This window comes from Hevea brasiliensis, chromosome 17, assembly GCF_030052815.1.
Source record: "Hevea brasiliensis isolate MT/VB/25A 57/8 chromosome 17, ASM3005281v1, whole genome shotgun sequence".
NCBI lineage: Eukaryota > Viridiplantae > Streptophyta > Magnoliopsida > Malpighiales > Euphorbiaceae > Hevea > Hevea brasiliensis.
The window spans coordinates 5,008,833-5,024,805 of NC_079509.1; the positions used below are offsets into that span (position 1 = coordinate 5,008,833).

Below are 15,973 nucleotides of genomic sequence, written 5' to 3' on the forward strand. Positions count from 1 at the left end.
CTGATCATGCAGCAATAAAGTATTTAATGAGCAAGAAAGAAGCTAAATCTAGGTTGATTAGATGGATATTGTTACTTCAAGAATTTGATTTGGAAATAAGAGATAAAAAGGGTGTTGAGAATGTGATGGCTGATCACCTTTCTAGGATAAAAACTGAAAATAAAGATGATGAAATTGTGCCAATTGATGAATTTTTCATGAATGAGCAGTTGTATGTGTTAATTCTGCACTTCCATGGTTTGCTGATATTGTGAATTTCTTGTCTTGTGGTGTCTTGCCACCTGATTTATCTTGGCAGCAAAAGAAAAGATTCTTGCATGATGTTAAATTTTATTCTTGGGAAGAACCTCTTTTGTTTAGGAGATGCAATGATGGAATAATTAGAAGATGTATACCAGAGGAAGAAATAAATGATGTTATTTACCATTGTCATTCCTCTGAATATGGTGGTCATTTTAGTGTCTCAAAAACTGTTGAAAAAGTCTTGACATCAGGTTTCTATTGGCCTAATATGTTTAAACATGTGAGAGACTTTGTAAGCAAGTGTGATAGGTGCCAAAGGGTAGGCAACATTTCCAAAAGAGATGAGATGCCCCAACAGTCCATATTAGAAGTTGAATTGTTTGATGTATGGGGAATTGATTTCATGGGGCCATTTCCATCTTCTTATGGGAATAAATATATCTTGGTAGGGGTGGACTATGTATCTAAATGGGTAGAAGCTATTGCTACACCTACCAATGATGCAAAAGTTGTGGTGAAATTTCTGAAAAAATTTGTTTTGACAAGGTTTGGTGCCCCACGTGCCATAATCAGTGATGGTGGTAGCCATTTTTGCAACCACCAATTTGAAAAATTGATGAGAAAATATGGGGTAAAGCATAGGATTGCCACACCATATCACCCTCAAACAAATGGCCAAGTAGAAATCACAAATAGAGAAATCAAGCAAATCTTGGAGAAAACTGTCAATAAGTCCAGAAAAGATTGGTCCCTTAAATTAGATGACACTCTTTGGGCATATAGAACAGCATTTAAAACCCCCATAGGAACTACACCTTATAGGTTAGTTTTTGGGAAATCATGCCATTTGCCCGTAGAATTAGAACACAAAGCTTATTGGGCCATTAGAGCAATCAATTTTGATTTACAAGCTGCTGGACACAGAAGACTTTTGCAACTTGATGAATTAGAAGAATTGAGACTTGATGCTTATGAAAATGCTAGGATCTACAAAGAAAGAACTAAAAAATGGCATGATAAGCATATCAAGAAAAAGGACTTTAAAGAAGGAGATTTGGTTCTCTTATTCAATTCAAGGTTAAAATTTTTTCCAGGAAAATTAAAATCAAGGTGGTCAGGTCCATTCAAAATTGTGAAAGTTTTACCTCATGGTGCTGTTGAAAATTTTGGTGAAAAATCGGGTAATTTCAAGGTAAATGGGCAAAGGTTGAGGCACTATTCAGTTGGTGAGCCAATTGAGAAGATAGCAACTTGCTATCTTTCTCATTCTCCATAACATTTTGAGTGAGTATGGTCAAGCTAAAGACCTAAACTTAGCATTTTTGGGCATAACTCATAATTTTTCATTGATTCTTTATTTCTTTCATATATATATTTGTTTTAAGTTTTTCTATACTCCTTATTCAGAGTTTAACATTGTTCTAATTTCCTTGTGCATGGGATGCAATGCATTGCAAGCAAATGAGCATAAAAAAAAAAAAAAAAAAAAAAAACATTTCATGTCTTTAATTTCGTTGCTTAATTAATTAGTATTTTGAACTTGTTTAGTTAATATTTTGCTTGTGTTGTTTTTTTTAATTCCTCATAAAATACATTTTTCTTTTATATCTCTAGTACATTGCTCACTTGCTTTTATGTGCTACTTCGGATTTACACTCGATGATTACATTTTTGAGCTTAACTCTCTATTTCAACTTTTTGAGTTTAATTGATTTAATGGCTTCCATTGCACTGTTTCTTTTGCAATGAGTGCAGCAGCTGTCCAAATTTTACTTAATTCAATTGGCTGCACTTCAATGAGGTAACAATTCTCATCTCAGCTTGTGTCACTGTCAACACAAGTTGTGCTCTCGCTTATGCAACATGGTAATAATTCTTTATGCACATATCAGCTACCCATTTTCTGCACATTTTTAACATTGAGGACAATGTTCATTCTAAGTATGGGGGAGAGGGTAAATTTTTTGCAAAAATTACTTTTTCCTTTTTCATTTAGCAACACACTCATACTTGTACATATTCACATACATACACTTGCATATAGCTTCATACACTTAGTTATGCATATTTAGTTGCATATAGGTTGACTTGACATTTACACTCATGCATTTCATTTAAAATTTTTGGATTTTTAAACCAGTCTTTGAATTCCATAAGCCACTTATTCAAGCAATCCAACTTGCCTTTAGATGGTTAGTGGAATGAAAGTTCCAGCTGGGTACAAAGTCTTAAGCATTATTCTTTCTCTTACTTAATAGCTGAAAATTAATACATTCATCTAGGTATGCAGATTCTGATTAGTTATTTTGAGTTTTGAGTGTCTGGATAAGCCTTTAAGGAAGAAAATGGTCCTTGTCGTCTCACCATTCCTAGAACAAGCATCTTAGATCTTTCAAAGCGAAATTTAACTTGCATTTGATAAGAATATGATTTAGGCATTCCTTCATATTTTAAACCTCACATTTAGCCTTAACCTACCTTAATCTCATTTTAACCCTTGCAAACCCCCTTGAACCTTAATTCCCTAATTTCTTTGGAACCCAAATCATTTACCTAGCCGTTAAACCTAAACACTACCACCTATTTATGAGAATAATATTTTAGCAATTAAGTGCATAAAAAATAAAAAAAATAAAAAAAAAACTTGGAGGATTGAAACATCTTGAAAAGTGCTAGAGTAATTGTGAAAAGTTGATAAAAAAAATATAGTCACAAAAATATCCCAAAGGTAATTTTGGGTGTGACGTGAAATAGGGACACATACAAAATAAAAAATATATTATAAAAGTAGTCCCTTTATTGTGTTAGCACTTAAGATTCATTGCGAATTTCTTTCCTCTTAATAAAAAAAAAAAAGAGAAAAAAAAAAAATTGGATGCACTTTGAGTTTCATGATTAATATTATTCTCATATTTTGTTTACCTTATTCCCTTTCTTTGTTAACCACAATCTTACCCTATTTGACCCCATTACAACCCTTAAAAAGACCTAATGATTCTTTGAAAAATGCTTGTTACATTAGTAGAGTTAGATCTTTTATGCTTGCATATGGGTTTGGCAATATAATCTTTCATACATTACTCACCATCTATTTGAGACACATTGGCTATCTATTTCATTTAGGTTTGTTTTGGCACAATTGACTCTTGTAGCTGGTTGGTATTTGTTGCTTGGGTTGATTGGTTAATTCTTAGCTATTCTGTAATAGTTGAGAGTGCTTGCTTCATTCTTTGTGCTTTTGCTGGTGGGAATTTGGAATGTTGGTGGCTAGAGGTAAGTTGGTGGTCTGGATTAGTGAATTTTGTGTTTTCAAAGACTGATTCTATTCCCTTCCAAATGAGTTTTAATGAAATTTTGCTTGAGGACAAGCAAGAGTTTGAGTATGGGGGAATTTGATGCATGCATTTTAGATCATCATTTAGGAGTAATTTTTGTACATAATTTACCCTTATTCATAGCTATTATTTTAGATATTAGTATATATTTAGTCAATTTTGCAATTTTCACTTTTCTTAGTTTAATTTTTGGAATTTATTTGTTTTGTAGGATAAATCTGGAGAAATTTGATGAATTTTGATCAGAGTAGTCATTTGGAGGAGATTAAAGTCGAATTGCAAAAAATTTTGAAGTTGAGTTAAAAATGGCCGAGAGCGACACAACCTGCAGCACAACCGAATTAGCTTATGTCGCAGGTTGTGTCGATCGTCAGATATTCACGCCGAGAGCGACACAACCCGCGACACAACTGACTCGGCTTATGTCGTTTTTACTGGAAAATTTTTGACGTGGCATTTCCGTTACTCCAGCCTTTTTACCTCACTTTCTCTGGATCCTTCCCCCTTTTACCCATTCTAGAACAGTCCCCTTGCCTATATAAAGTGCCCTTTATCACTTTCTTTCCATAGAGAGCAAGGGAGTCATTTTTAGAAAGATAGAAAGAGGGAAAAGGAGGAGCATCTTCTTCCAGCAGCAGCAAGGATCACGTTTCTGCACTTTTCTGCAGAGATCCTGCTGCAAATTTGCTGGGTTTTTCTACCCCTTTTAGCTTACATTTCCATTATTTCTTCATTTCTTCATTTGGGTTTGTCTTTAAACAATGATTTGTGAGTAGTTGATTGAGATTCTAGAGATGGGTTTGTAAATATTGATTTGTTTTGTGGTTTTGAACTGATTTAGCCATTTAAATGAAGATTGTTATATTTTGATTTATTGCTTGTGTGCTTATTTCCTTGCTTGATGAATGGGCCCTCATTAAGTTAAGTTTTAATCCTTAATAGATGGACTGAAAAGTGAATATTGGGGATGGATAATCTTGCAATAAACTTTATTTTCTTGGTGTTAGAAATAAGCTAAGAAGATTAAGGGGAACTTTCCAAAAATCAATTAGAGCATTAATTGGGTTTTTGTTAGATTTGAAATACCGTGAAAACAGGGTTTGATTTAATGAAAACCAATTTTGAGATGCTTGAAAAAGGTTTCAAAAATTTAAGAATTGATTTCCCTCAAAATTGCAATTCTCATGTGTTTGGCTAAATTAGGGAAAAATCACATGCAAACAATATTGAAAAAAATCCAATCTCTAGAATCAATTTAATTTTCATTGAATTTAGATTTAAATCCTCCAAATCTCATAAATAGCAATTTCAATTTAAATCCAATATCTAGAATTACTTTATTTTTTTAGATTTAATTCTTCTTAATTTCATAAATAGAAATTTCAAATTAATTTTTGGTAATCTAGTCTAATTAATTTTAGTTAATTGTTTGATTTAGCATTAATTCCTTAAATACCAATTTTAATTCCAAATTTCATTTTACATCTTTAATTTTTGTCTTAATTTTAATTTTTAGATTTTATTTTTAATATCTTTTAATTTTTGTCATTCTAATTTGCTTATACTTTTATTTCCAATTTAAGCACAATTCCCTGTGGGATCGATATCAATTTTTAAAACTATACTACTGTGACCCGTGCACTTGCGGACACACAGCATCAGTTACTATTTACGACACTATTCGAGTCAATTTGTTGACTTTCTTATGCTTAATAGGTATAGGGATTTCAATTTTACCCACATACCACATTTTAGTTACCAATTTTGTTGGTTTTAGTTGCTCCTTAGATTTTTAGGTTTCCTATGCACAATTTTAAATTTTTTAGATTTGGTGTCCTGTTTTACACTGTTCCATTGTTCATGTTGCTGCTAGAATTTAGCAAATTTTTCTTCACAGAAGTTGTTCTCTATTGTCTTAACTTTAATTTCCTTTTTGAATCACTCCATTTGGAGTTTTGTAGCCCAAGATATGACTATTTGAATGGGGCTGGCAGGATTTGATGTTACCCAAAATTCTGGGTATTTTCTAGATATTAGCAATTTTTATACACTGACTGCAGGTGATTTTTTGGACAGGTTATGGTCAAAATTTGGGTTTGTTTTCTTCATGAAAGTTGTAGGACTATGTCTCAGCTTTCTATCGGTATAAAATTTAGGTCATTTGGACCTTCCTAGACCAAGTTATGGTCATTTAAGTAACTACTGTTCATTAGGTCATTTTTATACAAGGCAGTGTGCCTAATTTCGGATTTGGCCTAATTGTTCACTAAGTTATGGTCATTTTCTGGGCATGATTCCTGAATGAAAAATGGTTCATTTTTTGTCTAGTTTCATTCCCAATTGGCCTCACACCAATTAGGTTGGTAAACTTTCAGTTTTGGTCCCTGAAAAGGACCTAGGTCAAGCTATCTGCATAATGACCCTAACCAATCCGAATTGAAACTTATTTCTAACAATTCACACACACCACAAATGGTCACAATTGACCATTTCTCAACTCAAATAAGGTCAACTACATCAATTGACTAATTCTCAACTTTTTTTTCAATTTTTCAAAATGCTCAAAACCCTAATTACATAGAGTTTAAATCTAATGCATTCAAAACATATATCCATACTTCACCTACACAACTCAACCTAAACAACCATTCAAATACCTCAAAATCATTCATTTCAAACCCTAACTAAGGCTGGCTGAAATTCTTGTTTGGTCCCCGAATAATTATTTTCTTTTAATTTTAAGTTAAAATCTAAGTTACTTACACTAAAAACATAAGTATTAAACATAAAATTTTAATTAAATTCACTAACCTTAAACTTTGAAGTTCAATATTCAATTCTACTCCTCTTTCCTTCTTTATTTCTTGCTCAATCTTCTTCTCAATTGAGGTTATCAAGTTCTAATGGAATAATTTGGGGTCAAGATAAGGTTTAGTGGTTGGAAGCAAGCTTAAAGCATGCTTTAATGGAGGTTTTTGGTGAGAGAAGAAATGGGATAGAGAGAGCTACGGGAATTTGGAGAAGAAGAAGAAAAAAATTTATCCTTTTTAATTTTTTTTTATCCCTTTAATTGACTTAGTCAAATAGAATAATTAAATGGTAATTATTTATGAGGTAATGCTTAGGTCATGTAGGTGATGTCATTATTCTAATTTTCTTTTCTTTTTATTTTTCTTTTTCCTTTATTTTTCCATAGTTTCTTAATTTAATTCCCGATTCTAAAATTTTCTTTTCTCTAATTTTATTGGATAATTAGGTCAGGAGTCACCTCTAGGGGTGAATTGACCAATTTACCCCTCGCCGGTCTGATTTGGTTTGAAAGTTATTTGGTATTTCTTCTGAATCTCTGACCTAATTATTTGACCTACTTAACAACTCTTTTTCATGATTTTCTCTTTTCCACTGTGTTCGCAATAGTTCTTAGGACCGCGACGTTACATTTTTAGGTTCGAAATTTGAGTTTAAACTAACTTCGCAGTCATTTCCCGAGAAAGTCACCCATCACTATGACTCCCGATTTATTTAACTTTTTATATTTTGTTTTTCTTCTTTATACTTAACTATTTGACAATTACTAATTGTTTGTATTTAAGGCTTAACTAGGTATCTTAGATGTGATTCTAATCCTTTTAATTGTCCGGACCGATACCCGTCACCAGAATAGTGAAATGTACTAGGCTATGCAAATAGGGGTGTTACATAACTGTTAACTGATAGCTGTTACTGTTAGCTGATAATAGCTGATTTATGTTAAGTGTTTGGTAAAACTATATTTAACTATTGCTGTTGATATGTGAAATGAGTAATAAGTGTATATATTATATAATTTATTTTATTATTGAAATAAATATAAAATTATAAATTTATTATATTATATTATTTATTTTATTATTAAATTAAATATACAATTATTAATCTATTATATTATATCATTTATTTTATTATTGAAATAACAAAATAATTAAATTTTTTTAAAAAATAATTAAATAACTTTAAAAATATAGATAAAATAATAAAGTAATTATTATTGTTGATAAAGAAAAAATTTATAATTAATTTTAAATTTTTATATATAAATAAATATTTTATATTTTATGTTATTAATAAAAAATATTTTAACAAAGTTGAAATGCATTAATTAAAATATTAAAATTATAAATAAGAAATATAAAAGTATCAATAATATTAATTTTTGAATTAAATAAAAAAGAATAATATGGTCAAAATAAAAAATAAAATAAAATCTGCTATCAGCTGATGAGAAAAAGCTCTAAAAATAGAGCTGTTACAAACTGCAGCTGATGGATACTATGGGGTTATTTGGTTTACCTATTGGGTGCAGCTGATAACTGATAGACATCCAAACAGCTGAACTAGAATGTTTGGTAAGCTTTAAAAAATAAAGCTGATAGCTGATGGGTATATGATATAGTACCCATCAGCTGCAGTTTGTATCAGCTCTATTTTTAGAGCTGTTTCTCATCAGCTGATAGTTGATTTAATTTTATTTTTTATTTTGATCATATTATTCTTTTTTATTTAACTCGAAAATTAATATTATTAATACTTTTATATTTTTCATTTATAATTTTAACATTTTAATTAACACATTTCAATTTTGTTAAAATATTTTTTATTAATAACATAAAATATAAAATTTTTATTTATATATAAAAACTTAAAATTAATTATAAGTTTTTTTATCAACAATAATAATTACTTTATTATTTTATCTATATTTTTAAATTATTTAATTATTTTTGAAAATTTTAATTATTTTCTTATTTTAATAATAAATAAATAATATAATATAATAGATTAATAATTATATTTTTATTTTAATAATATAATAAATGATATAATATATTAATTTGATAATTGTATATTTAATTTAATAATAAAATAAATAATATAATATAATAAATTTATATTTTTATATTTATTTTAATAATAAAATAAATTATATAATACATACCCTTATTGGTTATTTCACATATCAACAACCGCAGCTAAACCTAGTTTTACCAAACACTTAATATAAATCAGCTATCATCAGCTACCGGCTATCAGCTATCAGTAACAACTATTAGTTAACAGTTATCAGCTGTATTCAACAGTTAAACAAAATAGTCCCTATATCAGCTATCCATCAGCTATCAGTTTTATTTTTTTAAACTTACCAAATACTTCAGTTTACCTGTTTGGGTGTCTATCAGTTATCAGCTGCACCCAACAGCACCCAACAGGTGAATCAAACAACTCATTTATTTTTTTTAAACTTACCAAACACTTTAGTTCAACTGTTTGGGTATCTATTACCTATCAGCTGCACCAAACATGTGAACCAAATACTCCCTAAGAGATCCGGTCTTCAAGGAACCGACATTAGCATCTATCAGCGCTGCAAACAATAGGGTTCCTCCTTTCGGTGACTTACATTGAGAAAGAAAGGCTAATTCATCTCCAGCAAAAAAAAAAAAAAAAAAAAGGCATATGGTACAATGATAAACTCACTGATTCAACAACTAATTTTTAACTTATTAGTTGTTTCCTGCGAAAGCAGCTGAGGAGGAAGGAATCTAAACCAAAACGGTGCGCTATGTACTTGAGTGAAAGTGGGCATTTTGTTTACATAAAACACTCAACATGAAGGTACGCATTCTAAATTAAATTGAACTAAGAAGCAAAACAGAGAAGGTTTAAGACCTGACGTTTATTAGTTAAGGCAGGAAAAGTAGCTTTCATAGTTTGATTATAAACTTCTAGATTATGTTGATTTTGATTCTCATTGTAAAAAATATAAACAGGAGACAGTTATTTTTCTTTTGATTCAAGGAAACGAGAATCAAGTTCATTCCCATTTTTGTTCTCTCAATCTCTGCAATTTCATTCCATTTTATTTTTGTTCACATAAACACCAAAATCTACTGCTAGGGGCACTCATAAGAATAAAATCATGACCATCAAACCTAGGGGAGAACCAGAGGATGCATGGTTGAAAAAGTAGTAGGACAGCATCGGCAGATAGAAGAGAGCGACAATGACTCTGATCATCGGTATCCACTCACGCCATGCTCTTACTCTGACCAACAAGCTGATCAATCCCTCTCACCTTTAATTCGATTATTACCCACGCAGGACATTAGTAAGTAACAACCCTCATTTTTTAGCCCAAGCGTAAGGCAGAACCATAAAAAAATTAAAATCAATGTACATCTTATTTAGAGGTAGGGAGGGATAAAATTATGCCTAGAAAGAGAAAGGAGAAGCCCTACCCTACGCCACCCAAAGGGACAGAAGACAGTCGCTGAAACAGCAAAAACCGAGACTTGCTCTCGAGGAAGTATAACATTAAAAAGAGAGAGTTATGGCTTGCATGTGTATATGTAGACCTTGCACAGTACATTTTAACCTCTAGCATTCGAGTCTTCATTTTCATAAATAATACTCCTCTTTGTACAAGTGCAGAAGTATAATTAATTTGGCGATCCAATGTTTATTTTAAGATATAAGAGCTAGGTGATTAATGTTGAATTACTTCAAATCCCATTGAATCACCCTTTTTATATATATTTTTTAAATATTATCACAGTTTTTTTTTATATTTAAATAAAATATTATCTATTTTATTTATACCTCTAGGTATTATTTATTTTGGCTTTTCCGCCTTACGGTTTTATCTTTGAAAGTGGCCTTGAATAGGGAGAATGGGTGTATTTGGCATTATATACTATCATACATTAGTCATGCATGATTTATAGAAGCCTACTTCTTGTACTCGCTCTTAAGTTGTTTCTGTGTTGTTTTATTACATTTGCTTGTAAGGAAATTCACGACTCAAATAATAATATCAAACAGATAGTTATCATGTTTAATCGTAATAATATTTTCAGTCTAAATTGATATTTGATTATGATTTTTTTATTACTTAAAAATTAAAAAAAATCATTAAAACATTTTTCTCAAAAATTTTCATTTTTAATAAATAATCTTGGTGATGTTTAAAAAATTAAAGCATTAATTTTATCCACAAAAGCATTAATTTTGTCATGGAATTCATCACCTATTTACTAATTTTTGGGCTTCTTCGGTTGTACCATCCCTCACATGGCCGTGGGCCTAGTGGAACACGGAAAGCCCATTATGCTTTTTATATGGACAAATATGAAAACCATCCACCGAATCATAACTTTTTATTACTGTCATTCGTTTGATGAAGGGGCCTCACTGGCCCAAATTCTATCGTTTTGGATTCTTCTCATTCGAAGCGAAGAAAAAAAATTTATACAAAAGTCATATAATCAATAATAAGTTTTAATTATTAAAATCGTTTTTTGTAATTATTAAATTTTGACTCAAAATGTTAATTAAAATTAAATAAATAAAAATAATATAATAAAAAAAAATAGGAGCCGTAAAATGGCAGTTCACAATTCACGTGATTACGAGTGTGAGAGGGAGGATCCTATCAAGTACACGAGGCAGTCTTGGATTACCTAACGAATAAAAAAAGGCAAGCTGGATTTTTGCTCCGTTCTTTCAGTCTTGAGGTCTTCTCTCTCTCTGTCACTCTCTCACTAATGCATATATGGAGAGAGAGCGAGCGAGCAAAGCTATAGCGATCATCGTCACTGAAGATTTCCTTAACCGTAACAATGGTGTTCTCTTCTTGTTTGAGAGTAGAAAACGTCTTCTCTCACGCCATCTCCAAGTTTAAGCATTCGAATAATGGAAATGGAAATGGGAGCGTCCTTTCTCCTCCAATCTCATCATTTTCTCTGCTTTCCTCTTCTCCTCTCGTCTTTCCTAAATTTTCTCTTTTGAAAACTTCACTAACTCACTCTCTCTCCGTCAAAGTTTCATCTTCTTCCTCTTCCACCGCCATCGCCGAACCTGAAGGCATCAAGGTTTCGGTCTTCTCTCTCTCTCTCTCTCTCTCTCTCTCTCTCTCTCTAACCGTTGGGAATTTTGAATATTATGTTTTGCAGATTAATTCAGTGCCAACGAAGCCGATCGAGGGCCAGAAGACAGGGACTAGTGGTCTTCGAAAAAAGGTACCTGTCACTCTATACTGTTCCTTCGGTCTATTTGTTTTTCATCGTTTGATAGCTTTTCATCGTCAGGTTGCGCTTGTTCATTTCATTCTGGATCAATTTTATCGTTTTGCAGGTTAAAGTTTTCATGCAAGAAAATTATCTTGCGAATTGGATCCAGGTCCGATTCTTTTACACGTTTTTGTGGCATTGAATTTATGTCTTAGCTTTTACGATTGGGTGGTTTTGGTGAAATTTTGGATTTTGAATGTATAGGCATTGTTTAATTCATTACCATCTGAGGATTACAAGAATGGTTTGTTGGTCTTAGGAGGGGACGGTCGTTACTTCAACAAAGAAGCTTCACAGGTCCTATTTTTTACTTATCAACCCGGCATGGTTCATTTTAACTTCTCCGTGCTTGGTTATATGATTCCTCTGTCGCGCATTACTTAAGTTGGATTTGGATTGCAGATAATCATTAAAATTGCAGCAGGGAATGGTGTTGGTAAAATCCTGGTTGGCAAGTGAGTATTTTGATTGCCTTTTGATCTTGAATGAGAAATTCTTACGAAGAATTTTAAGCTTTGCCCTTTTCTAGTTGGTCTACTTGTTAATTACATTGGAATCTCTGCAGGAATTTTGTTCTTTTTATCTACTAGTTGAACATGATACTGTTTAATGTTAATTTTTTTTTTTAAAGGTTCAAAGTCATTACGCGCCCGTGCGCGCACACACACACACACACACACATATATATAGTGCTTTTGTTATGGACATTAATATTCCATCATTGCAGGGAAGGTGTTATGTCTACCCCAGCTGTTTCTGCAGTGATCCGAAAGAGGAAGGTGAACACATGTTTTCTCATCTAATTGCTACTAATTTTTCTTCTTTTTTGTTTGTTAATTAAGCAAATGTTCTGACAGGCCAATGGTGGTTTTATAATGAGCGCAAGCCATAATCCTGGGGGCCCTGAATATGATTGGGGGATAAAGGTGAATTACTAGTGCCTATCACTTGCCCACATCCAGATAATGAATACTTAGTGTAAGCGTGTACTCATGTCTCTGTGAGATTCTCCTTCATGAGATGTTGCTGCAGTTTCACATTGACTTTAAACCAAACGGCAACTGCAGCCCCAGACCTCCACATTGTTTTTTATCCAATGCATGAGAATATGGCATTTAAGTGTGATGGGCAGATATGCATGATTCAGTAAAATTACCCACTAATCTTTTGTTATCATACTCCTACTAGTTGCCAATCTGCGTTATATGTGTTCATCACTTGAAATTCTGAGTATCCTTATCTTTTTAGCTTTGCTGTTTATTGAAAAATTTCTGAGTATCCTGAACTTTTTAGCTTTGCTGTTTATTGAAACATTCTTAAACCTTTTTTTTGGAAAAAGGGTTATGTGCATATATATGGATCAAAATCTTTTTTTTTTTGGTATATAAATTACACAGTTTCTTATTTGATCCAACAACTGTGTGGTTCACATTTTCTTAAGAGTTTATATATAAAAGTAGGAATCTTTAAACTTTCATATTATGGTTGTAAATGTCATGTTTCTATTGATTTTCCAGTTTAATTACAACAGTGGGCAACCTGCACCTGAATCTATCACTGACAAGATTTATGGAAATACACTTTCTGTAAGTATCTTGTTTATCTTTCTTAAGTATGGCCATATGCTTCTTGCCTTTGGTTCCTTTTTGAAAAGAAAAATGAGGATATTAGGGTTCTAAACTACATTTTCTAGTTTGCTATTTTCTTGCAAGGATATATTTTGATACACTTTAAGTTCTATACAGAAATTGAATGTTATTTACTAACTTATGAATTTAGTTTACTTCCTTGTAAATCTTAAAATGGAATTCTATTCTCTTTTTTAATTGTGGGTGTGAAACAGGAGCTGAGAAAATTATGGAATCAAGTTCAATTATGCCTCTAAACTTTTTGGAGATGTTCAATTATGCCCAAAATGAGCTATTTGTCTCAATTAACCCACACATTTCTATTCAAGTTCAAATTGGCTCAATTTTTGGCCAAAAAAAAAAATCTAATTTTTAATAATAAAAATTAAATTAAAAATAAAGAAAATAATATAACTAATTTTGTTCGAGAATTTTTGGGTTATTGGGTTGAGGAGGAGGAGGAGGAGGAGGAGCGTGGTTTCTATTATGGGTTGCTTGGTTGGGCTTATTATTTTTTTTTTTTCGGTTAATTTTTTTTAAGAAGAAGAGGAAGAAGAAGAAGAAGAAGAAGAGGAAGAAGAAAAAGTAGTAGTAGGAGCAGCATGGGTGTGTTCTGGGTTGCAGGGTTGGACTTAACTCAACTCAACTCAACTCAACTAAGCCTTTATCCAAAAAATTTGGGGTCAGCTATATGGATTCGCTTTCTCCGCTCTAAACGATTTTGGGTTAAATCCTCAGAAATGTGTAACGCTTCTAGGTCATGTTGTACTACTCTCTTCCAAGTCAATTTAGGTCTGCCTCTTTTTTTCTTTCTATACTCTAACCTAATGTGCTCTACTTGTCTAACTGGAGCTTCCGTATGTCTACGCTTCACATGACCAAACCACGTCAATCTCCCTTCTCTCAATTTATCTTCAATTGGCACTACTCCTACCTTTTCTCTAATACTCTCATTACGGACTTTATCTAATCTAGTATGGCCACTCATCCACCTTAACGTACTCATCTCTGTAACTCTTATCTTAGACGCATACGACTCTTTCAGTGCCCAACACTCACTACCATATAACATAACTGGTCGTATGGCTGTACGGTAAAATTCTCCTTTCAACTTATTGAGGATCTTACGATCACATAAAACTCCTATGGCACGTCTCCACTTCAATCATCCGGCTTTAATCCTATGACTAATATCCTCCTTACATCCCCCATCTACTTGAAGGACTGAGCCTAGATATTTAAAGTGATTACTTTGGGACAGTACCACTCCATTCAAAGTAACTCCTTCCCTATCACTAGTTTGGCCTTCACTGAACTTACAATGCATGTATTCTGTCTTCGTTTTACTTAACTTAAAACCCTTTGACTCTAGAGTACTTCTCCAAAGTTCTAGCTTTCTATTGACTCCTTCTCGTGTCTCATCTATCAGAACAATATCATCCACAAACATCATGCACCAATGAATACTCTCTTGTACATGTTTCGTCAATTCATCTAAAACTAATGTAAAAAGGTAAGGGCTTATGGCTGATCCTTGGTGTAATCCAATTGATGAGATCGGAAAATCTCTTGTGTCCCCTTCCACTGTGCGCACAATAGTAGTTGCTCCTTCATACATATCTTTCAACACTTGTATGTACCTAATAGATACCCTCTTTTGTTCTAACACATTCTATAAGACATCTCTTGGAACACTATCATAAGCCTTCTCCAAATCAATAAAAACCATGTGTAGATCTTTCTTTACATCTCAATATTTCTCTATCAAGCTTCTAATGATAAAGATCGCTTCCATAGTTGAACGACCAGGCGTTAAACCAAATTGATTGAGAGAAATATAAGTATCATGACGTAGTTGATGCGCCACAACTCTCTCCCACAACTTCATAGTATGGCTCATGAGTTTAATTCCCCTATAGTTTGAACAACTCTGTATGTCTTCCTTATTTTTAAAAATAGGTACTAAAATACTCTTCCTTCATTCATCAGTCATTTTCTTTGAGTTTAGAATCTTATTAAATAATTTAGTTAACCATGTCACTCCCATATCTCCCAAACACTTCCACACTTCAATTGGTATTTCATCGGGTCCACAGGCTTTACCCACTTTCATTCTCTTAAGTGCTTCCTTTACTTTTAAAGATCTAATCCTTATAGTATAATTCACATTCTTTTCTATTGTTCTATAATCTATATTCACGCTATTACCATTTTGACTATTATTAAAGAGATCATTAAAATAATTTCTCCATCTTTCTTTAATGTCCTCATCTTTCACTAACACTTTTTCTTCTTTATCCTTAATACACCTAACTTGATTGAGATCTTGACATTTCCTTTCTCTCCTCCTTGCTAATCTATAAATATCTTTCTCTCTTCTTTAGTTCCAAGTTTCTCATATAACTTTTCAAAGGCCTGTGTCTATTTGAACTTAAATAGATAAGTGTGGATTAATTGGGCCAAAAAGATCATTTTGGGCTTAATTGAACACCCCCAAAACACCATACTGTTCATGAGAAATTGATTCCATCCTCTTCATTCGTGAGCAGAGAGGCTCATGAGAAATATAAAATTAGAGACTCATAATAAGATCCTTATACAAGATATTGGGCTACAACACCCACTCAGTCAGAGCAGCCTTGGTAAAACTGATATGTGGTAT

General features: G+C 32.2%; 1 protein-coding gene across 1 annotated transcript in view; it reads left to right on the forward strand.

The window, feature by feature from the left end:
* Positions 1–11,090: 11,090 nt before the first annotated feature.
* Positions 11,091–15,973, forward strand: part of LOC110670188 (phosphoglucomutase, chloroplastic) — a 30,227-nt gene continuing 25,344 nt past the window's right edge. Inside the window, exons 1-8 of the mRNA XM_058138913.1 lie at positions 11,091–11,485; positions 11,567–11,632; positions 11,748–11,792; positions 11,888–11,980; positions 12,086–12,138; positions 12,411–12,462; positions 12,541–12,609; positions 13,201–13,269. Coding sequence (XP_057994896.1) covers positions 11,234–11,485; positions 11,567–11,632; positions 11,748–11,792; positions 11,888–11,980; positions 12,086–12,138; positions 12,411–12,462; positions 12,541–12,609; positions 13,201–13,269 — 699 coding nt within the window. The 5' untranslated portion in view covers positions 11,091–11,233. The remainder of the gene's footprint in view (positions 11,486–11,566; positions 11,633–11,747; positions 11,793–11,887; positions 11,981–12,085; positions 12,139–12,410; positions 12,463–12,540; positions 12,610–13,200; positions 13,270–15,973) is intronic.